The sequence below is a fragment of the Talpa occidentalis genome, unplaced genomic scaffold, assembly GCF_014898055.3.
Source record: "Talpa occidentalis isolate TD23 unplaced genomic scaffold, MPIMG_talOcc4v2.1, whole genome shotgun sequence".
In the NCBI taxonomy this organism is placed as follows: Eukaryota; Metazoa; Chordata; class Mammalia; order Eulipotyphla; family Talpidae; genus Talpa; species Talpa occidentalis.
The window spans coordinates 134,635,162-134,661,846 of NW_026555331.1; the positions used below are offsets into that span (position 1 = coordinate 134,635,162).

At 38.3% G+C, this 26,685-nt stretch overlaps 1 protein-coding gene across 1 annotated transcript; it reads left to right on the forward strand.

The window, feature by feature from the left end:
* The first annotated feature begins 1,500 nt into the window (after positions 1 to 1,500).
* LOC119250503 (hyaluronidase PH-20-like) lies at positions 1,501 to 16,829 on the forward strand. The gene is made up of 5 exons (XM_037518247.2): positions 1,501 to 2,488; positions 2,952 to 3,041; positions 7,503 to 8,094; positions 11,782 to 11,878; positions 16,724 to 16,829. Exons 1-5 carry the CDS (start codon positions 1,553 to 1,555, stop codon positions 16,827 to 16,829), a joined length of 1,821 nt encoding a protein of 606 aa, XP_037374144.1. The 5' UTR covers positions 1,501 to 1,552.
* Positions 16,830 to 26,685: the final 9,856 nt, after the last annotated feature.

Sequence of the window (26,685 nt, forward strand, 5' to 3'; positions counted from 1 at the left end):
TGGAATCTGTCTTTTCATGCCAACATTCCATTTGCTTTTCACCTCAGCCAGTCTCCCATTGTGGGTTATTGAATAATCCATGTTGGATTATTCTCCTGTATCTATCTAATTCCTGCCTTCATTCCCAGCCCAAGTCCTACAAGGGTTTGTCCAACTTCAACACTCTTCTCTATCTGGAACCATATGGCATTTATCTAGGTCACTTCTTTATTTGGCTCTCCGGGTGCCTTAGGCATACCCTACAATGTCATTGCACTCTTTCTATCTAGCCCTCATTTTCTGTATTTGAAATTGCATTTGGTAATCTGTAGTCCATGTGAATCACCATCACGGAAGATGTATTTTTCTCTATCCTGGACGGAGTGGAATTGCTGGATCATAAACCCTAGAAGTCTGACAGGTAGAACTAAGGCTATTGGAGAGATCGGGGGAGGGCAGAGAGCAGGGTGTGAAAGGGGACCCGTAGGCTATGGTGGAGAACTGTGGGTGCCTTGGTGGTAGGTGTGGTGTGGAGCATGTATTTGAGGAGGTGTGATCTATTTCTCTGAATCACACATGGGGAGTAAACCAATGCTACCTCAAACACAACTAATTATTTAAATTAAAAAAAAAAAACAGACAGTGAGGATTAAATGTAATAAAGAAAAGAAACAAAAGAACACCAGAATCAAAACAAAATGAAATCTTCAACACATTACAATCACACGGCTTCACAATAACAGATTTCCCCTGTAATAATTGTAATATAAAGGGCCTCCCCAGTGGCGCAGCGGTTGAGTGCTGGGTTTTGAAGCTGCCCGCAGCCTCTGAGGCACAGGTTCGATCCCCGGCTGCTCCCCAGCCACTGGAGGAGGGTCCCACATGGCGCGCAGACCTCTCCAGCTGCCTGTTGCTCTCCTCAGCAGTGTACTTCGGTCCTTCTGCTTGCTCTGCTCCCGCTCTGGCTCTGGTGAATTCTGTCACCCTCCCGCGCTTCTGACTGTACCCAGTGCTTGTATAAACAAACCAACCAACCAAACAAACAAATAAATAAATAAAACCTGACTCTATTAAAAAAATAATTATAACATAAAGGAGCTAAAGATTTTTGTGATTTAAGTTCTAAAATTTTACTTCCTTAGGACATAGAAAATGGGAAGGGAAGAATGGATAATTGGCTTCATCCCTCCTCTGCAGGCTCAGGAATGTTTTGAGAAGATGAGACAAACTTGCTATCAAAGAATTTGTATCTTACATAAGAGAAAAAAATTTTGTTGATTTCAAATGCAGGAGAAGTCCTCCATTATCTAAAATGAATGAAACTCTCTGCACTTAATTTGAGTACTTGATAACCTTCCAATCTCTGAGACAAAAATGTAATTAACAATATATTCCTTTATTTCCCAATCACAGGTAAGGAACTTACAACACATCCCTGAAACATGAATGAAGAATAATACTTAAATATAACATTATAATATCCCTCCTCTGTGCTTCTATTTTACAGCAAATAATACATAAACCAAAGTGTCTAGGAAGAAAGAAGTGATTTTTCACAGTTATTTTCTTTACCATGGGAGTGCTAATGTTCAAGCATATCTTCTTCAGAAGCTTTCTTGGATTCCATGCAACAATTCTTCTGCGTCCAGTCTTCTGTTTGACGCAGAATTATACAGCCTCTCCTATTTTTCCAAACGCTTCTTTCCTCTGGGCTTGGAATGCCCCAACTCACAATTGTGATAAGATCAATATATCGATAGATTTGAGCCTCTTCTCCTTATCAGGAAACCCCGGGCTATACGGCCCAGGACAAGGTGTTGTAATATTTTATAAGGAAAAGCTGGGCTGCTATCCTTATGTACATAAAGGTGAAAATGTGAGTGGAGGAATCCCTCAGTTGGCAAATCTGCAAAATCATTTGGAACAAGCTAGGAAAAACATTTGCGATTCCGTTGGACCGAATGACGTGGGTTTGGCTGTAATTGACTGGGAAGAATGGAGGCCCCTTTGGGACAGAAATTGGGGTGCTAAAGTTATTTACAAAAACCAATCTATTGATTTAGTTCTCCAAAGGAATAAGACACTCACTCCTAAAGTTGCAGTACTAGTTGCCAAAGCGGAGTTTGAAAAAGCTGGAAGGGATTTCATGCTAGAGACTTTAAAATTGGGAAAATTACTACGGCCAAAATACTTATGGGGTTATTATCTTTTTCCTGATTGTTACAATCATCATTATAACAAAGACCGAGCTTACAATGGAAGTTGCTTTGATGAAAAAGAAAAAGAAAGAAATAATTTGCTCGACTGGTTATGGAAAGAGAGCACTGCCCTTTTCCCATTCGTTTATTTGAATACCGGAATAAAAGGTTCCAATACTGCGCTCTTTGCCCGGAATCGTGTGCTGGAAGCCCTTCGAGTTTCTAAAGTGAGAAACAATACGGACCCGCTTCCGGTTTTTGTATATCTGCGTCTAGTTTTTACTGATAACTTTACGACTTTCCTTTGTGAGGTAAGAAAATCAAAGTATGAGGATTATGAATTAGTGTCCTCTGCAGTGTTCAATCGAATTTAATGTCATTTTTGAAGGAAGGGAAATTTAGCTTTTCATAGCCTTTAGGATCATGCACACAGGTAGGACGCATCATGGCACAAATGCAGAATAAGAACGTTTCATCTCTAACGTCATTGCAATCATGGAGAATAAGGTAGTACAGGCGACGTTTCACCTCAGTCCCTTCCCTTTTATTTTCCTGGGCCTGCTCTCTTGTCAATAGAAGTCATTCAAATCATAACAGGAACTCTGTATGTTTGCTAGAGGAGGGCAGTGGTTATGTAAAACATGAAAATTAACCTGGGGAAGTATTAAAAAATGTTATTGTGGACCCTGTAGCTTAGCTCTGGTGTTACTGTCTGATATGTATAACACTTTCAAGTTATTCCCATCTGCTAACTCTCTCTATTGCACCCACCAGGATGACCTTGTGCATACAATTGGGGAAAGCGTTGCTCTAGGTGCCTCTGGAATGGTAATATGGGGCAGCTCCAATTTAACCCGTGATAAGGTAAGTTTTGTTGGTAGGCAAGGGATCAAAACATTTCTATGTTTAATGATCTGGGGGATTGTTGTGATAATAAAAAATAAAAGAATACTATATGAGGCACAAAATGTCTTTTCATTTGTGGTTCTATTGTGATGCACAATCTCCATAGCTGTTTCCCTGAGGAAACAATTCAGTGAGCTTTATTGAGTTGCTAGACTAGATGGCTAGTTAAGTAGCCAAACAAAGGCTAGAATGTGGTTTGATGGGCATCCCTGGTGTTTCAGGTGGTTTAGCGCAGCACTGTGAAGCTGTCCATAGCCTCTGTAGCCTGGGTTCTATCCCCTTGGAGGCGGAGCAACCCACATGGCGGGACAAACCTCTCCTGGCTTGCTGGCCGCTCCCCTCAGCAGTGTTTTTGAACAGATCTGCCTGTTCTCTTCCCCACTCTGACTCTGGTGAAACCTCCCACTCTCCACACCTCTGGCCTGTACCCCAGTTCTTGTATAAATAAATTAAGATCTTTTAAAAAAATTCTCTTGACTAGACTGCTCGTAAGTTGACAAACGAGGACTAGAATGTGGTGTTATTTCATGGTGGATTTTTTTTTTTCCTACCACACCTTTGTGTCTCTTCTTAAAAGAGGCTGTGTCTTCTCTTGAAAGAGTTGCAATGAGTCAACCTGCATTCCTTTGGTCTTTCCTTCATTTAACTACTGTTTATTTAGCAATTACTTATGCAATTATTCACTGAATGACACTCAGTTGCAGGGTCAGCAATTGATGACTGTGGACCAAGTCTGGCCAGTTGCTTGCCCTGTTCAGCTCCTAGGTCAAGACTCATTGATACAGTTTTAAATGGTAGCTAATAGGTTCCTGTATATCAGTAAAGATTCATTAGCTCTAAGTCCTGCTCATGTGTTGAGGAGCCCAGGGCAGCTCTGCACTTCTGAGACACCAATATATCATAAAGGCAGAGAGGGTATCATTAAAACCTTAAAGTATTTGCTGCCTGGCTTATACCCAAAACGTTTGCCAATCTTTGAGTATTGAATGCCTGCTGTGGTTAAATATCAAGTAATTTTTAGAGGATGGAAATGTAATAATGAACAGATCACAGGTCCTCTCCCTGCATTCTCAGAGCTGGGAACACAAGTACAGATAGAGCAGGTCAGGAGAATAAATGTAACAAAGAGCCAGGAAGCAGTGTGGGCAGGATGGAGTGTGAAGGAATGGTGTTATTTTAGATGAGGCAGTCTCAAGATGGTCTGGTGAGGATGTGCAGCAGAGACCTGTTGAATTAGGGACCAAGTTTCTGGAGGTAAGTGCAATGGCCTGCAGGCTGCAATGTGCAGAAAGAATGAGAAGGCTGGTGGGTCGGAGTGCAATGAGTAAAGAAGAGAAAGAGAACAGATGTGGTTCTGAGATAGCAGGCAGTCATGTGTGGGCTTTGACTCTGAGATGGGAAGCTACTAACATGTTTGAGCAGAAGAGTGGCAATCTCCGATGAACAAGTCAGAAAAAGTACTTAGCTCACTTGAGAATAGAAGGCAGAATGGGAGAAGGGTAAGGTGCAGCAGGGAGAGGAAGCTAATGCAGGCTTGGACCATAGGTGTGAGCAAGTGTTTGGCAGTGACTGTAATCCAACATTCGAACTAACAGTGGATTGACTGAGATATTGATGAGCAGAGTGGATAAGAGAAGCAGTAATGTAGATGCCTCCAAGACTTCAGACTTGAATTAGAAGCTTCTGAGATGGCATGAGCTTCAGGAGCCGCAGCACAGCAGGGGATGCACAGGGAAGCAAAGGAGTGGGGAGTAGGGAAGGGGTTAGGGCTGGAGTAGAAATTAGAATCAATCAGGTTAGTTTTGAAAGAATGACTAAATCGTTTAAAGGTTTCCTAATGGAGAGGAAGGAAACTCTTACTCATTTTCCACAGGTAATATTTAGTAGTGTGTATTTTTAGAAAACCTGTTCATTAGGAATATAAACCTGTTTTTTCTCCGTTTGGTCTCATTTTTTTTTTCATTTTCTCCAAATGCATATTCTTCAGCTCAAAAAAGCTTTCAGTGTTATGATCTAACCACTGTCTCTCTCCCTTTATTTTTATCCTATTTTAGTTCTGTGTATCAGGTCTTTATACCCTACCTCTTCAAACGTTTTGACCCAAAGCAAGAGTAAAGCTGTCACATGAACACTGAGGAATCGGAGCTGATTTTGTCCTTCATGGTGAATGTGGAAATGCTAGTGATGCCCATGCCTTGGAAAAATTCGGATGGACTCTTAGGGGCTTATCCTAGGAACAGAGAACAGAGACTTTGTATTCTAGGAGCAGAGGAGATCTTTTGATCATTTGTACTTAAGACAGAAAAAAAACATCATTTTACTTCATGAATAAAATACATTTGTCACCTTTGATAATTTTTTAAAATAGTCTTGACTCTTCTGCCTATTAGGTCTAGTTATATGCACTCTGATTTGATCACCATATAAAGAAATAATGCTAAATTTCTTTCACAGAAAATCAATCAGTCTCTAATATAACAAGCTAATAATTTACCATAAGCTTTCAGATTTAAAAATTTATTTAACAATTATAATTCTCCTACTTATAGTCCTGATTTTCATAATTTTTTCCAAAATCTGTCAACTCTATTTGGAGGACCTGATCAATGTTAGGATGGAACCACTTAAAGATTTTCCTTATTGCATCCTTTTTTAGTAAAAGGAACTCAAGAGTCTCCTCTTACTCAAATGAGGAATGACTCAGGTATTCACTAATTAGGAAGATGAATTGATGTACTACTTAATTGTCACCTTTTTTTTGTTCATTTGTTTGTTGTTCTTTAATGTTCACATCTTCTGCTCTGACTCTGAGATGATCTTCACTATTGTTCATACAGAAGGGTCCTTTAACTTCAATGTGGCTATTTTCTACCTCATGACACTGCCTTGTAATAGCCCCCATGTTCAGTGTTCTATGTATTTTTGCCTTTCCCAATTTAGGGTCATTGAATATCAGTTCTATAATTATTTCCCCCCTCCTTTCTGTGTCATTCATTCAGTAGAGCAATGGATTATTTGTCATGATTCCTCTGATTCAATGGCAACTTGAGAGCCTTCATTGCAGGTTTTCTTGCAATGACTGAACTGACTTAAAAATTATTTTCAAATGAAAGCAAACCATTTCCTTCCATTCTGTTTTATTAGTTCCAGTGACGAGACGGAACCAGTTTCTACTGGTCCCAGCTCATGAGCTTCTCTATCTTATAAAGCAGCAATACTGGATTGATTTTCTCTTACCTTGGATTTGTCCTCCTCTTTGTATCTCATTTTACAAAACCCAACTGGAATCAGTTCTGTGTTTATGAGAACTAGACTGAGAGAATCCTGAAAATTCAGCTCCATCTCTCCCCATTTCAGTGTTCACACCCTTCTTCATATCTGTAAAGTCCTTTTGCCATGTAAGATAGCAGTGTCACAGGTTCCAAAGAATAGTGTTTGGGCAGCCTTGGAAGGACATTATTCTGTGGAAGGGAAGGTAGCAGGAAATAGATTCAAGTGGAAGCTGCCAAGATTCCTCCACTTGCCTGTTGACCTAGTATAGCTCTTTGCTCTGCTGAAGACTAGAACCACCTCCTCAGCACTGTCATCATGAAAGAAAGTGACTATCTTCTGGGTATGGAAAAGGACAGTGTCCCAGTTTTAGGACACCCTAGTTTCAAGATGGGTCATTTTCAATACTCAGATTCCACAAATAAATGCGTTTGTAAAAGAACTGCTTAATTCACCCATAATATGAACCACAGGTCACATTTACTACAAAGTGCATTCAATTAAACCTCCATTATTTTGAACTTGTATTTAGAGCCATATTTCCAATGTTATTTAAATGTGTGTGGAAAATGAGATAATTATATTTGTAATTTCTTGAGGAGAAATGATACACTGTTGCTATGCTAAGTACTTTTAAATACCATGCATCTTTATACCACAGCCCTGTGTAGTCCATGCTGTAATCATCCAACAGATGAGAAAGCAAATGGATAGCCTGATTAATTCATCTCTCCATGATTACTTGGACAGGAAACTAAGACTAAGAAAGTTTGGAAGTTTCCTCAATTGATGCAGCTAATATTAGTGTAACTGAGACTCCCATCAGAGTAGTGGACTCCAGAGATAATGCTCTAACTGCTGTATGTTCTGTGCCTCATTCACCCCCATTAGCTTGTGAATTATTGTGGAAGACAAAAGGTAGTTTGTTCTCAGTGAATTAATCGGTGGCATGAAATGGCATGTGAAACTTGCAAATGTTACTACGTGTATTTGGAATAGTCTTTGCTTGTGCAGAAAAGTATAAAATATGTCCTATGTCTCCCTGGATTTATATTTTCATGCTTCCTTAGAAAATGCTTATTGCTAGGATTTAAATGACATACAGTTTAACTTGCCCCTTCTTATTCTGACCTTCTTATAATTTTACAGAATGCTTGCACGAACCTAGCCAATTATACGAAGAATACCTTGAATCCTTACATAATCAACGTCACCCTAGCAGCCAAAATGTGTAGCCAAGTGCTTTGCCAAGATCAGGGAGTGTGTGTACGGAAACACTGGAATTCAAGTGAATATCTTCACCTGAACCCCAAAAATTTTGTTATTCAAATGGTGGAAGGTGGAAAATATGTGGTAAACGGGACTCCCACACTGGAGGACCTGCAGCAATTTTCTGAAAAATTTCATTGCAGCTGTTATGCCAATATCCATTGTATGACAAGAGTGAATGTGACTACTACAAATCTTACCCGTGTATGTGTTGGTAATGATGTTTGTATAGATGCCTGTGTAAACCCAGCACTCAGTGGTCCTTCTAAAGTAAGTGTCAGATCTTCAGGTGCTTACAGCAGTGCTGCTGCTACTATACCATATGCTACAATGTCCCCACATGCTTCTGGGAAAGTCCTCAATGAGAGCTTCCAAACAAAATGCTTAGTGGAAGCTGTCTCCAACATCCTCCAAGAAGAACATGAGCGTCGCTTATGTAATCTAAACACTCCTAATGAATCAACCTTTACCAGTACAAGTTCAGTGCTTCTTAAAATTCCTATCCACATACTATATGTTTTTCTAGCTTTTACATTTTTATACTTAGTAACTTAAAAAATGTGTTTTTTCATGCACATGATAATCCTTAGTTTGTATTTGAAGTGCTGATAAAAACACATGGCTATGATAATGAATAGCTTGACATTTTGAGCAAAAATTATTTTCTTATGATCAAATGAAACTTTAAATTATTATTAATGATAAACAAGGAATATTGACTACCATCTTTGATTTTCAAAATCATAGAACATTGTTATTACTAAAACCATTGATAACAACAATATGATTGAAACTACATTTGACTTGAATCCAGATTTTTAACAGAACATACAATTTCTTTAAGATGATGTCCAAGTTATATATTCTGGTTGCCGTGATTCTGTAGCAAATATTTTGCATACATGAATGTATGTATACTGATTGTAAAAACTGATTGTAATTCCTAAAACAACTGTCTACTTAGGTTTTACCTGAGAAAAGTGAAGGTTTGGATAATACCACTTTACTACAAATGAGTATCATTGTGGATTCACTGTAGTTCATAATAAAAATGTTAAGAAAGTAATAATGAGGAAAACTCTTTTTCTTTTATAATGTCTATTGCTAGTTGGTCCTTGGCATAGAAATATGATTTCAGCTACTTCAGTTTAATCATTGCTTCCAGTTGTGTTGTATAAACAGTAGCCTTTAACAAGTGATTATCCTGTCAACTTTGCTTTTGAGTTAATGTCTTCAGAATTCATATAGTCGGTATTCCGATTGTGTTTTCATCCTTGGTTGTCAAGTTTGACAATCTTGTGCACCCATAATGCCTTACTTCATCTAAGTTCCATCCACATCCTCAGAGAGCATTTATTGAGTGTTTTTTTCTCTGCCAGGGTCAATGGAAGCATCACAGATTAGAGAGGAAGGAGAATGTTTCTTGCTATGCTGAATTAGGTGTATATTTGAAGAAGACAGACCTCGAAATTGAAAAATTACAAAGTGTGTGGTGAATGTTATGATAGAAACTCAGCATGCTGTGCATACAAATATGAATTCCAAGAGTGTCTTTTATGCTATCGTGACCCAATAAAATTTTAATATATTGTGCTGATACAACATTGCTTATTTGATTTCTAGCACTTTCATATTCCACATATTCAAAACATACTTTAGCATAGGCACATAGTTTTAAAAGAAATATATTACGTTCCCCACACCAACTTGTTACTCCTAAACAACACATAAAGGGATAAAGCTTGCTTGGATATACAGTTATGTACTTTATTGGGAAGAATCATTATGGATGAGTTTATCTTTCTCTAAAATGTCTCTTAATTGCAGCCCAGAAATAAAGAGATTTCAGGGTTAATCATTTTGCAAAAGCATGAAAAACACTGATTGTAATAAGCAGTATATGAATGTTTTGGAAAATTGAGCAACCAGAAATATACACATATATTTTGTATCCGGTAGAAAACATTAATCACTAACTTCATTAGTCACTGACTTCAGTGGCAAATACTTTGTTTGTTTGTTTGTTTGTTTGTTTAAAGATTTATTTATTTATGCATACAATAACTGGGGTACAGGCCAGAGTTGGGGGGGTATAGGATGAGAGGATTCACCAGAGACAGAGTAGGGAACAGGGCAGACAGAATGACTTACATACACTGCTAATGGGAGCAGCAGGTGAGTCAGGAGAGGTCTCTGCGCCATGAGGGTAGCTCCCTGGCCTGCTGGGGATTGAACTCGTGCTTCAGTGGCTGTGGACAACCTCATAGGCCGCGTTTTAACCCCTTGGGTCACGGGGAGTTCCCTGGCAAATACTGTGAATGATGTTTCCATGTGATGCTAGGAACTAGCCTGACTGAAATTGCCAGTCACCATTTTAGAGCTCCTCACAGATAAAAAGAGTTTGCGTTTATCATTCAACACTTAATTATATGTTTTACGTACAACTTCTCATTTAATTACCTAGTTTCCAGTTAAGGAAATGAGGCTGAAGTTGAGTAAACTCAAGGTAACTACGATGCCGTTACAGAAGGAAAGAAAGCTTATACAACCTTCCTCTCTACCTCTTTGTTCGATGAAACATATTCAACTCTAATGTGTTGTTCAACTCTGAGTTCCTACTTGTCAGAAGTTATTGACATTAAAGTCTAATTTATAAATATAAAATACAAACAAAAATCATTCTAATATGAATGAGAAGCAATATTAGAGAACTTTCTAAAAATTAAGTTTATTTTCATATCAAACACTGTATAATCACATAATAATAAATTTGTGAAATAGGAAAAATAGTGAAGGAAAACAACAATAATCACTGTTATATATACTGGTAACACTTGGCATATTTCTTTCTAGTTTTCTTCCAAAGAATTTTTTTTAAATCATGCGTGTAATAATAATAATACATCTATATACTTGCATCCTTTGTTTTTTCTTAGTCATGTTTTTAACCCAAATAATAATTTATCAGCTGGATATAGCACAATTTAACAATTTTCTGTAAGCTTTGATATGTAAATGGTAAGCTTTTACTATTTAATCACCTTATGAGAAAATATTCTCCAGATCACCTTAACAGTTGATTCACTTATTAATCAATTTGTGCATTAATTAATTAATTAATTGACCATTACTTCTTATCAGGCGCTGCTCCAGGCTTCAAAATAGATCCCTGAACAAAATAACATCCCTGCCTTCCTGGAACATACATTCTAGTTGGAGGAGGCAGGCATCAATATTTACATAGCAGTTTATATAAAATGCTAACACTAAGGGAAAGAAAACAGAGCAGAGTGGGGAAGGTGGGATGTTCTTGTATTGGGTCTTATTGAGCAAATGCCGATTGGATGGGATTAGCTGTGAGAATATTTTGGGTAAGGATATTTTAGTACCTTTGGTGGTGGGCCTGGTGTATTCGAGGAATAGCAAAGAATGTTCTGGGGCTGAATCCTTCTCCTTACCATTAACTTCCGTTGCTTATTCTTTGAACTATAGCATTTATCATCATCTGACATAGTATATATTATGTATTTGCTTATTTTCTGACTTCCTTCTCTGGAATGTAAACTAGGAAAATGAAGACTTCATCTTGGTCTATGCAGTACATTACTTGCTACAATGCCTGGCACACAGTTGATATTCAACATATACTTTGAGTGAATGAATGAGTGATTCATAAATCTGACTCAATAGTAGCTATAAATTTACTATGAGTTTTTTTTTTAGCTCTGCACATTATAGTGAATGATTGCAAAGTCATTCTTAAGCATTGTTCTATTCTTATCCTAGTACACTAGCACCTGGCTTCACGTGGTTTAAGTCCGTGTGAAGAGCTGAGGTCTGAAGAGAATATATCCCTGGACAAAGTCAAAAAGTTAGTTACTAACAAGTCTCATCTAGAACTCAAGTTGCTGAAATGTCACCATAACTGGCTGTAAGATGGAAACCAAATATGTTTACTTAGCTTTTGATGATGCCCATGAATTTACTGCATTTGTAATTAATTTTCAGTACTCATACTGGTAAAACCAATCAACTTCCAGATCTTTCAGCTCTAGGGTTTCTGCAGATGTAACTTAGCTCACTGCTTTTGCATGGGAAATCCACCTGCTAAACTGCTTCATAACCACAGTTTCTGAGAACCTTTCTAATTTCCCTTTAGGAAACAGCAAGCTACTCAGACTCACTACTCTTCAGAGTTCTCTTATACAGAAGGGAATTAATGATAGTAGCCTTTTGTGCACATTTAATGATATCAGGTAGGAAACATACTTGGCATAAAACCTGGCACATAAAAAAGTCCTGGCAAATGTTAGCTATTGTTATCAAGTACTGTCAATATTGATCCCTTAAAAGTCATGATAGGTAATATTTTCTCCATTTTGAAGTAAAAAATTATGTATGACTCAGAGTAGTGAAATGGGTTGCTGAATATTATTTAGAAGTACCTGTGCCTTGAACCTTCTCTTTTGAACCTTAAACTTGTTATCTTTCATTTCGGCAGAAGTATTGAAGACTATTGGCCCCAAATTCATCTTTACTGGCTTACAGAGAAATATAACAACCCAACCCACGACTATACTGATATTGATATCAGACAGTGCTTTTTTTTGACCACATGAAAGAAAAACTTAAATTTAAACAGTCTATAAGCAACCTACCCTTAACTCTCATGCTCTCAATATCTAAATGTCACTTCCCCATAAAAGGAACAAGCATCTTTTAGGAAAGTGTCTGAGTCTAAAGTCTTTTTCCAATGTATGAGTCTGGGATATAATTGTTATCATAAAGTAAGGATGCTATCAAGGATTACTAGATTTTGATATCAAAAGAACTCATAAATCTTTTTTAAAATTAATTTAATTTTTTATACAAGCACTGGGTACAGGGAGAAGCGCAGGAGGGTGAGAGAATTCACCAGAGCCAGAGCCGGGAACAGAACAGGCAGACTGATGCAATACACTGCTGAGAGAAGCAGTGGGCAGCAGGAGAGGTCTGCGCGCGATGTGGGACCCACGCCGGGTGGCTGGGAATCGAACTGGCACTGCAGAGGCTACGGGAGCTTTGCGCCCAGCGTTCAACCGCTGCACCACCGGGGAGGCCCACAAAGGAAACTCTTAAGGTACAAAGGGAAGTGTGAAACAGCATGCCAGGGAGGTAATGACCACAATTAATATCCTAGAAAAGTCTACAGGACAAATGGCCTGTTTAAATTACAAAAAAAAAAGCCAGGAGAACACATGTCTATCAATGTGGGTTCAGACTGATGCTTCCCTGTGCAGGATTTACGTGACGTTGCAGGCTCTTTTCCTCTTTCTCTTAAAAGATTTTTTTCTGAAAAAGCTTTCTTAATAAGTCACTTGCACACGAAAATTCATCTTAGGGACTGCTGTTGAAGAACTTGACCTAAGTCCCATTTATTCCTCTAAATATGTAGAATCAAGCATAAATACAGGAGTTTGACTTGCATGGAAGCAATACTATGGAAAAGTCAAAACATAAATTGCAAAACACTTTGGAACGCATGACAATGTGCTAATTCTTTTTTTAAATTTATTTATATATGCATATAAAAGCTGGGGTACAGGCCAGAGTTGCAGGAGTGGGGTGAGAGGATTCACCAGAGACAGAGCGGGAAACAGAACAGGCAGACTGAAGAAATACACTGCTGAGGGGAGCAGCAGGCGAGACAGGACAGGTCTGCCTTGCCATGTGGGTTGCTCCCTGGCCGGGGGGATCGAACTCGAGCTGCAGAGGCTGCGGACTGCTTCATAGTGCGGTGCTTAACTCCTTGTGCCACCAGGGAGGCCCAACGTGCTAATTATTGTGCCTATTTCAGGAAGCCAATTCAAAACGACACAAACCTAACATGGAAAAGGACATGAATGTAAAATCATAGCAAAGAAAACACAAAAGGCTTGATATTTCAAAGGAAATTATGATTAAAATGACAATGAGAACTATTTTTACAGCTAATCAAAGATTTAACAAAATATAATATAAATTCACTTGAGTATTGGGGAAATACACAATCAGTAGTGCAGAAAGTGTTAACTGATACAAAATCTTTAAGAGTTAGCAGCATTTGGTAAAAAGCCGCTTTCAGCGCGAGAGGGTTACTTACAGCAGGTGCGGGCGGGTACCTTGAGAGCACCAGGCCGGCTTCCCCTCAAGCATAGGCTTGGAGCAAGTTTGGGGTGCAAGGCTTATTCCTGAAGTACAGGGAGGCACCTGAGGTCCAAACAATTTAGGCACATGTATGAACAAAAATAATGGAAACTCCGCAATTTTGTCACTAGCAGGAATATGGAAGGGACGGGCTTGAGGGTGGAACCGTCTTGGTCCCTTCTGGTTGTTTCTGGAGTCATGGTTCAGTTGCTTCCAGAGTCATCGACCACCAACTCCATCCAACTGTAATAGAGACTTGAGGGTCCCTGGCCTAATTTTAGCCGCCTATTAGTTTGGGACATTGATTCTAGTGTCTCTCATATTCTCTCTCTCTCTCTCTCTCTCTCTCTCCCTCCCCCAAGCACTTTCTAGAATTCTAAAATTTTATTCTAAATCCCTAAAGATAGTCAGAAACATCTGAACAGTCACCCACAGATCCCCAGAGCCAGAGAACCTACCTAACGTTACTGCAATTGGAGTACAGTCCTCATTTACATCGCAGAACTAGGAGCCTCCAGGCCTTTGCCAGTGGAGTAGATATGGCTGAAGTCTGAATCCAAGAGACTAGGCTAAATTCCTTGACCTTAGGTAAAGAGAACTTGAGTAGTGTCTATCAAATGGAGCCAACACTTACTTACTTCATGGGATCATTGGGATTAATGTGCAGAGGCTGAGATAGAGGAGAGGAAGGGAGAGGAAAGAGAAGAAGAGAGAAAAGTGAAAATATTAGTGACTAGTCTACTCTCTCTCAGACTTGGGACTCAAGCTACGGTAGATTCAGGCCAATGCCCTTGTCCTCCTTTTCCCGCTTTGCCTTAATATTACCAAGTGGGTAGGCTCAGTGCTCACAGTTCTACACTTCACCCAGTTTTTGTTTATTTTCCTGAGGAAGTTATGTGTAGCAAAGTTGCACTTAACTAATCACTGTTGGCAAAGTTAGAAGGTAATATATATTAACCGAAGGTAAAATATTCCCATAAGTCAAATTTACCTTTCATTTCAGGAGTGTTAGTCTTTTAGTTCACATAATTTATTTATTTTTTAAAGATCTATTTTATTTAATTTTGCATACAAGAGCTGGGGTGTAGGTCAGAGGTGCAGGGGGTGAGGGGATTCACCAAAGACAAAGTGGGGAGCAGAACAGGCAGACTGACTTGCAATACAGTGCTGAGGCAAGCAGCAGGGGGAGCAGGAGAGGTCTGCTGCACCATGTATGTCAGCTCCCAGGCCAGGGGTTGAACTCATGCTGTAGTGCCTGCCAATAGCTGCCCATAGCTTGATAGTGCTGAGAATTAACCCCTTGTGCCATCAGGGAGGCCCCAATTTCTTATTCTTAGTGCTTAGTCTACATGATGTGGAAAGCTAGTTAATTTAAAATATAGTATTTACATTCTCCTGATCACAATGGGGAGACCTAAGTTAAAACAGGAAACGTCACTTGTCAATGCTGTAACCTTTAGTCATTTGGAATAAATGCAAAAAGAAACAATAGCCCAGTGAAAAAAACTAAACAATGAGGTAATCATTCCATCAAAGTTATCTAAACACCAAAGAGGCTATTGGTGGTAGAGAGTCTGCCCTTGAGTAGGCCCTTGACTCTGATTAAATGATACCTTTGAGGATATTTAGACCGAGATTTAATTCCATTTTTTCCCAATGAAGTTGATTCCAACAGCAGAGTACAACAGTAATCGTAAAAGCAGAAAGTTGTTTGTCACTTATATACCATATAAGATGATTAAAACCCACTCTCCCTTTTCAGAAAATGTGATGTTTGTTTCATGTGTTCATCTCCATGATAGTAACTCACCCAACAGATATCATTGTAAAGAGCAAGAACCTCAGAATTAGTAGGGTTTTCTATTTTGTGATGGCAGGCAAATTATTTAAAAATTCTTACATTATTTCCTCATTTGGAAAATGAGGATGACCCTTAACCCTGCTGTTACTATGGCCTTTACATACTGTAATTATCTACTGAAAGCCCTTAGATGTCTTTATAATCAGTTGTTGATTGATTTTTAGATATTTGGTTGACATTGCCTTTTAGTGAAGGAATAAAATAAGCCTCCTCTTCCCTAAGTTGTCTAGAACAAACTTTTCCCAATACGTATCACCTTGGCATGTGGAGCTTAAGGTCAATCAAGCTCCTGCAGGGTTTAAGAAAAACTGTTATTCTCTTGATTTCCTAGAAGAATGAAGATTGGGGGTATAACTCAGATTTAAGGTTATCTCTGGAAATGAACTTGCTGTCAGAGAAACCCATCTGTAGTTACAGAATATCTGTTTTTTATGAGCCATACTCCCCTCCTCATATAAGTTCCCCTCCTCTATCCTTGAAGTCTAGGCCCCTATCTCCTTCATTAACTCAAGAATAAATACCTTCAGTCTATTCTATTTAGAATATACAGCCCGGTAAATTCTCCATATGCATGTAATTAAATTTGTCCGTTTCTCCTACTAATCTGTCTAATGTTCATTTGTTTGCTCAACACAGGATGAACCTAAAGGAATAAAGGGAAAATTTCTCCTCTGTTCCTACACCTACAAACACTGTCTCTTAATGAAACTAGTGAAAAACGTGCTGTTCTCATGTTAATATTCACGTCGTAACACACATCACATATATGGCGAAGCACTTAGGGCCATCAATACATACTACTTATAACTTAGATTTTTAAAAGTGTGGTTACTATCTGTTAAGAAGTAAAGGCAAAATAAGGCATATGCAATTCCATAAAAACAATATTTTTGGTCAAAACCATAAAAATTCATTAAGCAGCTAAATACTAATTAGATGCAACCTTGGGAGACCCACTTCCCTGTAATTAAGTTGACAAGTGATCACGTGCCTTGAAGTTCCTTTAATTCTTTCAGGTTATTTGTTATCTGTTATCTCTACTGGTTTTGCTTTTTGCTTTTGTTTTTGTTCGTAGCCAAAGTGTAGGTTTTGTAAAAGTCATGTCCCCATGGCTCAACCTCATATTTGATCCATTCCCCAACCGCATTGTGGGTCCAAACTCTTCCGAAATTCTGAAGTAGAACAGTCCCCAATCCTAATGAATATTCTTGAATATTTTCACAGCTGATTTCCCTGTCCACTCAGAGTGCCTTCCTTTCCTGTGCCTTCTCCCAATTTGTGAGTCTCAGGGACACTCCCATTCTGTCATAATAGAGCCAGCTTCTTAGAGGCCTGTTGCTCTGACAGTGTTCCTGTTTCTCTTGTCTCAGGTGAGTAGCTGATGGCATTCCTGATTCCTTCAGGTAAGGAGCCAAACACAGTGCCGACTATTGTCATCCACAAGGGTCAATCTGCTGAGGCTTTTATGGAGTTGGAGTAGTGTAGAGGGACAGACATAACTACAAATGTTAATGCATCTCCATAAAGTCACTAGAAGGTTGAAGTAAGTTAATTTTTCTTTGTGGACAGCATCAGTCACATTTTTCGTGTATGCAATTTTCAAAATGTCTTGTTTATTTCAATAACACCAGCAATAATCATTGTTCTTGCCTTGTAGATGTGATAACCGTACAGGTAGTGAAAGTAAGTTGGTTTGATTTTGATATTGAGAAATAATCTTGTGAATGATTGCTTCTCTGACTTTTGGTAAATGCTCTTCTTCTTTTGTAAGATAGGAACAAAACCTGTCTGTTGGGCCAAACAGAAATATAACAACTAAATTTTTTAACACTATAACTTGTTTTGCCATTATTTGTTTCAAATATTACTTACTTCTATCCCATTTACATATTCCACAGGTCTCATTTAAAAGACTGAAAACTGTCCAGGCCACTCACATTTGACAATTCAGAAAAATATTTCAACTGGGCTGAGGGAAGAGAGCTTGAAGGCTAAACTTGAACAAATTATTTTCTTTTTCATTCCTCCACTACAGTGTAAAAATGGTAGCCAAATTAATGCAACACACAGTAAGCCTTGAGTCAGTCTGATCTGCTCATAGAGTGATGACCCATGAAGACTTTCTCATGCGGGTTCCCTTTGAGATCATCCTGGGTGGTGAGGAATGCCATCACGAAGGTATGACTCCATCGTCAGGTCTGACTCTACTGAAATCTGAATTTGCTGAGTATTTCATTTCTACTGGAACAATTTCCTAATGGTTCACTTATTTAGATTACAAAAAGGCTTATTTTATTTCTTGCATAGGGAAGACTTGATGTTAGCAGCCCTATGAATTATTATGTGATCTTCAATTTTGCTTTCTGCTTTTGTGCAGGTTTATCAGCACTTTTCATATAGAAGGGATTTTAGAAAGAGGCAATACTATTAATAATAATACAACAGGACCAATTTTCATTAATTTGGTACTTACATGTTCCTGATCTTCAGATAATATATTTCCTTTGCCCTTTTGAATTCTATGAGCAAGGCCAATATATTGATAGGAGATTAACCGAGTACCAGGAGAAAAACATATGAACCTTAATATTGTTACATGCAAATGGGAGCCTTCATAGGAAGATAGACTTAAAGAAGCAGTTAATAGCAGAGATTTTTATTATTATTATTTTTAATTTCTTCATGTTGCCTCTTTTTTTTCTTAAGATTTCTTTATTTATACAGGAACCAGGGTACAGGCCAGATGTGCAGGTGGGTGAGAGGATTCACCAAAGATAGAGCGGGGAACAGAACAAGCAAACTGATTGTAATACACTGCTGAGGGGAGCAGTGGGCAAGACAGGAGAGGTCTGCTGCACATGTGGGTTTCTCCCTGGCCAGCTAGAATCGAACTCTCACTGCAGAGACTGCGGACAGCTTCACAGTGCAGCGCTCAACTTCCTGCGCCAACAGGGAGGCTCCAAAGATTTTATTTTTAACAAAAAGTTATAAGTTGTGGAGTTACAAGACAAAAGAAAGAAGTTGAAGTTTTAGGGACAATAAATTATGGGACTGTGACTAGGAAATGCATGAGGAAACTAATGAAAATTAAGGTTATATGAGTAGGTTTACTTGTGCCAATCTGTTCTGGTATCAACTCCCAGTGTCTGGTGGCAAGATGTTCTTTTCCTGGTACAGGGGGTACATCTGTATATGAGGGATCTTATGTCCTGCCTGAGGCAAAAAGGAGTCAGCAAGAGAGTCTTTCCTGCATTTGCCCTTGTCCTTACTACTCTTGACAGTCTTCTGTAGTTCTTGTCCCTTCCTATCTTTTAGTCAAATATTTCATGATATTTTTCACTTGTTTTTAAAGAATACTCATTACAACCAATAAATCAATTTTATAGCCCACTGGTATTTCATGGACTTCAATTTAGGGGGAAAATGCTAGAATAGGCCTACCCACATAACTTTCTTGACTAGTCATGTACAAAATTATGGTCCTAACATGTGCCTAAAATGCACAAGATTTTTTATGTTATTAGACACACCTCCTTTTATTGGGTTTTGCTTTAGTTATGCTTTGCAGATAGTGCTTTTGCTGTTTTATTTTTTGACAGATAAAAGGCTTGTGGCCATCCTATACTGAGAAATCTATTGGTGCCATTTCGCAAAAGCATGTGCTCACTTTGTATCTCTGTGTCACATTTTGATAATTCTCACAATATTTGATACCTTTCCATTATATCTGTTATGGTGATCTGTCGCCAAGGATCACTGATATTACTCTTGTAATTGTTTTGGGTTCCATGAATCTTGCCCATATAAACAGAAAATTGTATCAATATATTATGCCCGTGTTCTAACTGCTTCACCTATCTCTACTGTTCCCCCTCTCTTCCCTCTCCTCAGGCCTCCCTACTTCTTGAGAATAACAATATTGAATTTAGGTCCATTGGGAACCTTACAACAGCCTTTCAGTGTTCAGATGAAATGAAGACTCTTGTGTCTCTCTCTTTCAATCAAAAGCTAGAAACCATTCAGCTTAGTGAGGAAAGCATATGGAAATCTAGCTGAAGGCTAGTCCTTTTATACCAAATATTTAGCCAAGTTGTAAATGCAAAAGAAACGTCCTTAAAGGAATTCCTATGAAAACTCAAATGACAAGACAGCAAAACATCTTTCTTGCTGATATGGTGAAAGATTTGTGATTTGAATAGAATATCAGAACAGCAGCAACATTCCTTTCAGCCAAAGTCTAGTCCACAGCAAATCTCTAACCTCTCTCCTATTCTGTGAAGATGGAAAGAGGGGAAGAAATTGCAGAGAAAAGTATGAAGCTAGCAGAGGCTGGTTTATGAAGTTTCAGAGGTCATCTCTCTGAAAGTGCAAGTGCTGATGAAGAAGTTGAAGCAAGTTATACAGAATATCTAGCTGAGTACGTTGATGTAGGTGACTACACTAAACAACAGATTTAAGTGTACACAAAACCGTCTTACACTGGAAGATATCACCTGGCACTATCTTTCCTAAAGAAGAGGAATCAATGCCTGGATTCAAAGTTTCAAAGGACAAACTCTCCTGTCAGAGGCTAATGAGATTGTGACTTTCAGTTGAAGCCAATGCTCATTTACCATTGTGAACATTCTAGGTTCTTTAAGAGCAATGATAAATCTACTCTGTGCTTTGTAAAAGAATAAAAAGGCTAGATGACAGTGAATCTATTTACAGCATGGCTTCCTGATTATTTTAAGTCCAGCGTTAAGACCTGCACAGTAAAGAGGAGATTGACTCTTGAACAGTACACCTGGTCACCCAAGAGCTCTGATGGAGATGTTTGAGGAGATTCATGTTGTTTTCATGCCTGCTGTCACAACGGCAATACTGCAGTCCATGGTCCAGGTGTCATTTTCAATTTAGATCTTATTGTTTTAGAAATGGATATATATTCCATTAAACCCAGTGGAAATGAGACTGTGCCTAAGATTTACATAGCTTCTTATAAAAAGTACTTCATAATAAAATATTTCTAAAAAGTACTTCATAGATGTCATTTGACACATTAGACCAGCATTTCTAGAGATAGATTTGTATTAGCAATATATATTAAGAGCACTGAGTGATATCTAAAGAGTCAATAGTAGAGCTGAAAATAGAAATAATGCACCAGGACCTCCCCTAGCAGTGCAGGCAGTTGGGCGCCATGCTGTGAAGCTGTCAGCAGACTCTGCAGTGCTGGTTGGATCTCGGCTAGCTGGCGAGGGTCCCACATGGCACAGCAGACCTCTCCTGTCACTCCTGCTGCTCCCTTCAGCAGTGTATTTTGTCAGCCTGCCTGTTCACCACTCTGTCTCTGGTGAATCATCTCACCCTCCTGCACATCTGGCCTATACCCCAGTTCGTGTTTAAATAAATAAATAAATAAATAAATCTAAAAAAACAACATAATCCACCAATCCTTTTCTGGAGTGGGGGCCCATAATTCCTTCCACCATGAGCAGTAGTCGTCAGATGAATGAATCAGCTCAGATAGAAAGAAAAATTAAAGTAATTTGAGAGAAAAAAGTCATTGTAAAGGGAGATACCAATACATTTTTCTAGTGTTTCTCTGTGGCACAACTATTGTAATTTTGGAATTTCTCACCATTAGCTACAGAGAAAGGTGGTTGTTGGGGGAAGTTTTGAGAGAATAATTTCAGACTAGGATAAGTGATCTTTCAAATGCCCTCTCATTGTAATCTGTAAGATTCTTTCCTTTCCATATAGCAATGTAAGGTTGAAAGTAACTACCGTGAGGGAGAAAGTAGCAATTGGGGCACCGGGGTGCAGCTGATCAACAGAGTGTTGTCTGCCTCTGCTTGGAAGAGAAACTCTCCTGACACACTTGCCTCCCTAGTTGGGGATGAGCTCAGTGGTGAGAAGGGGATCCTCAGTGACCCTGAGAGAGTCTGACCTATTTCAGGTTTGAATGCAAACTCTGAATTGTTGTGAGAAATAAATACAAATTTTGTGAGAGCCTTGATACCTTTGTAGTAGCTTTGGTGGCAATCGGAGATTGTCACTTCATTGTTGAGATCTGTTTGGAAAGGTGGCACAGTGGAAACAGACCTTGAGAGTTCAGTCTCTCAACTCTATAGAAACTAAAAAAGAGGAAAAAAAACTTCGGCAAAGGTATTTATTTACACCAGAGGTGGGAGGTGGGATCCCAGGGGAATGAGGCATTTATTCATTAGTGCCATAAGAATCTATTACTGCAAAACGTTTCTTCCTCCAAGAAGCTGCGATGTTCATGTGGACAATGAAATGTTTGGGTTATATTTTTCTTTCAATACTGACTGAACATTTGTCATACACTGAATTGCCACACTTTTCTTCGAAGTGGAGAAAGAGATGAACATGTTCTGAAGATATTTTATTTCTTGAATGTTCAGCAGTTGTTTTGCTCTCACAAAATTCACATTCTTTGTAGTTAGCTTGCAAAGCATGCCTTTTTAGGAAGATCAATGTAAAACCTTCAAATGTTGAATACACATGAACCAGTCCTCCATACTGAGAAAATTTAGTCTGCATGTTAAGTGCTCGATTTGGAGACCAGGTATCAGCATAGGCTGCAAATATTTGAAACAGATAAGGGGAATAACACCTTTTGTAGTATCTTTTGAAGCTGACCTCAGAGCTTCTTCTTTAATGGCATTTATCTTCAGCATTGACAAATGTGCTTGGTTACATTTGATGCAATTAGGTCCTTGCTGCTTTTGGACAAAGAAAATTTACGAGCAGATTGGTGTTTTCTATTTGTCTTAGATAATGGTGGGTATTTGCATATTTGATATGATCCCACAGGTAAAAGTTTTAGTAACTATGACTTTGAGAACTCAACAATTAAAAAGCAAAAGTCATCTGACCGGTCAAGGGAAGAGAAACCCTTGTTCTAGATCATAAGACCAGTTCTATATTGTTGACCTCAAAGCAACCAGGTATTGAGAAACATGCAATTCAGAAAGTATAGTTTCAAGAGGGACATGTGTGTTCTTCCCATATGCTATAGGTTGAGGTAGCCACATAAAAAAGAACCTCCTTTTTTCCACTGGGGTTAGGAAGCAGCATCACTTCCTGTTGGAGATGCAAAGCTTGTTGGCTCTTATTGTTTGCTGATTTTGTGTGCTTAATTTTCTTCTAGCCTCCTGACCTCATTTAAATAACAATTTGTTTACTAATTTTCACACTAGCCATATAATGGTTATTATAATTTTGTCAATTCATTATGCAAGGTACAGGTAATAAAGGAAGTGTTCATTATTCTTATACTCTCACATGACAGGTACTAAGCCCTTATTGCTTATTTGTGGAAGGCAAATAAGCCACTGTAATGACAGAAGACACAGGGTCCGTTCCAGGTATATTATGGTGGGATGTTGGGTTGATTGCAAGTTAGACTTCACTGAGCTCAGTCTGGGGTTTGAAAAGTAGCATTGCAGAGACAATCCCTCGCAATGCTATTGTGTTTTTAATAGGCCTCTAGAATGTAGAGACTCTTCAACACTATTCAATCATTCAGTTGCTCCATTTCAGTCATATCTGGGTGTGTCAATACTTCATGCTTGGACAGACTTGTCTTCTGAGTAATGTTTGAACTCTGTGCCTTTTGGATGGCACGTTGTTTCATTTAGATTTTGAACATCTTTATTTAAAGAATCATGGGCCATGATTTGGAATTACAGAAGTTCAAAGTACAACAAATTCATTTATTTAATTAATTATCTCATTTGGTATGCATGAGAAGGGGAACTGGCCTTTTTTTCCCCATCACATTTATCTGACTGAGCTCTCTTTTGGATGAGAGCTAAATCCTGGTTCCTGAGTCCTTTATTGTGGACATGACTTCTACCAAGAATGCTGCAAAGTTAGCTGAACAAGAACCCCTAGTCCTCAGTGTCTAATCACCATAGAGAGCAAAGGTTGCTCATCTCCCACCATCTCTCAGGTGATATCTGATCACCCTGGCCTACCTTCTTCAAGAACAGTCTTTGTCAGTTTAAGCAAAATTTCCCCTTACCCTTGATGTGCTCTCAAAGTAATTTTCCAGCTACTACCCCCTATCTCCTGATTCTGATTCTTGGTAAAAATTCCCACTTTTCCTGGTTGTATTCTGAATTGAGTTCTGTTCTATACTAAGGTCTCTTTCCTCCTATAGTAACAGTTTTTCTTCATCAGAGTTGTTTTTTTGCTTTAACTAGAGTCTAGCTCTGGTTTTGCTTGGACAGTTCTGAGGTTTCTGGAGGATATGCTTTCAGATTTTGTTTGAAAATCTCAGTTTCAAGTGTTACCATGGGCCATAATTTTGAGTTTATTGAAATTCAAAGTCTATCAAGTTCATTTATATAGTGAATTCATTAAATATTTTAGCATGTATCAATTGAGTATGAATTGACTCTGAATGTTGCACATAAGGTAATCCTACAATTAAATGTCTATTATATATGTCTATTATATACATTCTTTTTTTAAATAATAAATTTATTTTTATATTCCCCATATAATTGCAACCCCCCCCATTCTGACCCAATCCCTCACCTCCTGCCCCCACCCCCCAAAGAATGTCTCTGGTTCATAGTTTTTTGTTGATTTTGATTTTCACTTTCTTATAGTTATTCATTTTCCTGGTCCTTATTTAAGTTTTCTAGATTCCTGCTATGAGTGAGACCATCCGGTATTTTTCTTTTCTTTCTGGCTTATTTTGCTGAGCATGATCCCTTCCAGCACCATCCATGTTGCTGCAAATTGCATGTGTTCATTTTTGAATGCTGGTAATATTCCATGGTGTTTATGTACCACATCTTCTTGATCCAGTCATCTATTTTTGGGCATTTGGGCTGTTTCCAAAGCTTAGCTATTGTAAATAGTGCTGCTATAAACATAGGGGTGCAGGGTTCTTGGAATTGATGTTTCTGTGTCGTTTGGGTAAATACCTAGGAGTGGAATTGCTGGATCATATGGAAGCTCTATGTTTAGTAGGTCCAGAAATCTCCACACAGCTCTCCATAGTGGTTGGACCAGTTTGCACTCCCACCAACAGTGCAGAAGAGTTCCTTTTTCTCCACACCCTCGCCAACATTTGTTGTTGCTGGTTTTTAATATGTGCCATTCTCACTGGTGTGAGATGGTATCTCATGGTAGTTTTGATTTGCATTTCCCTGATTACAAGTGATGTTGAACATTTTTTCATATGCCTGTTGGCCATTTGCATTTCCTCTTCAGAGAAGTTCCTTTTTAGCTCTTCTGCCCATTTTTTGACTGGATTATTTTCTTTGTTGTTGTTGAGTCTCATCTGCTCTTTGCAGATTTTTGTGATTAGTCCTTTATCATTAGTGTTGTGTGCAAAAATGTTCTCCCAGTTGGTGGGGTTTCTCTTGTTTTTGTTATTGTCTCTTTTGCTGTGCAGAAGCTCTTTAATTTGATGTAGTCCCAGCTGTTTATCTTTCTCTTCACTATCACTGCTTTGGGTGATGTGTCTGTAAAGATGTCTTTGATGTGCAAATCACGTAGTGTTTCGCCTATATTTCTTTCTATGTATTTTATGGTTTCAGGTCTTATGTCTAGTTCTTAATCCCATTTTGAGTTGATTTTTGTGTATGGTGTGAGGTGTGGTCAAGCTTCATTCTTTTGCATGTAGCGACCCAGTTTTCCCAGCACCATTTATTGAACAAACTTTCTTTGCTCCAATGCATAGTCTTGCTCCTTTGTCAAAGATTAGTTGACCATAAATCTGTGGGTTTATTCTGGTTTTCTATTCGATTCCATTGGTCTGTATGTCTGTTCTTGTTCCAATACCATGCAGTTTTGATGATTATGGCTTTGTAGTATTATAGTTTGAAGTCAGGGAGTGTGATGCCTCCATTCCCTTCTTTTTTTTCGGAGGAGCTTGGCTATCAGGGTTTTTTGTGATTCATACGAATTTCATCAATAATTGTTCTATTTCTTTGAAGAATGGACATTGAATTTTGATTGGAATAGCATTGAATCTGTATATGCTTTTGGTAGGATGGCCATTTTAATAATGTTTGTTCTCCCAATCCATGAGCAGGGATGTCTTTCCATTTCTTTGTGTCTTCTTCTATTTCTTTTAACAGTGTTTGTAGTTTTCTTTGTATAGGTCCTTTACCTCTTTTGTTAGATTTATTCCCAAATATTTTAATTTTTTTTGTTTCAATAATAAAAGGATGTTTTTTTTTTTCTTCTTCTTCAGGTTTATTGTTTGTGTATAGGAAGGCTACTGACTTTTGCATGGTGATTTGTATCCTGCCCTTTTTACTGAACTGATTGATGAGTTGAATTAGTTTTTCTGTGGAGTTTTTTGGGTTCTCTATGTATATTATCATATCATCTGCAAATAGTGATAGTTTGACTTCTTCTTTCCTATTGGATTCCTTGGATGTCTTTCTCTTGTCTTATTGCTCTGGCTAGGACTTCCAGTATTATATTGAAAAAGCAGTGGTGAGAGTGGACATCCTTGTCTTGTTCCAGATCTTAATGGGAATTGCTTTCAGCTTTTCACCATTGAGAATGATATGGCTGTTGCTTGTCATAGATGGCCTTTATGATGTTGAGGTATGTTCCTTGTATCCCAAGAATTTCAAGGGCTTTTATCATGAATGGGTGTTGCCCTTTTTCGAAAGCTTTCTCACATCTATGGATATTATCATATGGTTTTTATATTTCTTTTTGTTGATGTGTTGGATAACGTTGATTGATTTTGGATGTTATAACCATCCTTGTGTCCCTGGAATGAATCCTACTTGGTCGTGGGTGAATTATCTTATGGATACATTGTTGGATTCTGATAGCTAAAATTTTATTGAGGATTTTTGCATCAGTGTCATTAGGGAGATTGGCCTGTAGTTTTCCTTTTTGTGTTGTCCTTGTTCGGTTTTGGTATTAGTGTAATGTTGGCTTCATAGAACGTGTTTGTATTGTCCCTTCCTTCTCCAATTTTTTGAAAGAGTTTGTGAAGGATAGGCACTAATTCGTCTTGAATGTTTGGTAGAATCATTTGTAAAT

Excerpts from the sequence above, each read along its gene's own strand:
- LOC119250503 (XM_037518247.2), top strand. The coding sequence starts at position 1,553 with ATGGGAGTGCTAATGTTCAAGCATATCTTCTTCAGAAGCTTTCTTGGA. Across the intron at positions 8,095-11,781 it reads TAATGAATCAACCTTTACCA|GAAACAGCAAGCTACTCAGA; the intron begins GTACAAGTTCAG and ends ATTTCCCTTTAG. Across the intron at positions 11,879-16,723 it reads TGCACATTTAATGATATCAG|CCAAAGTGTAGGTTTTGTAA; the intron begins GTAGGAAACATA and ends TTTTGTTCGTAG.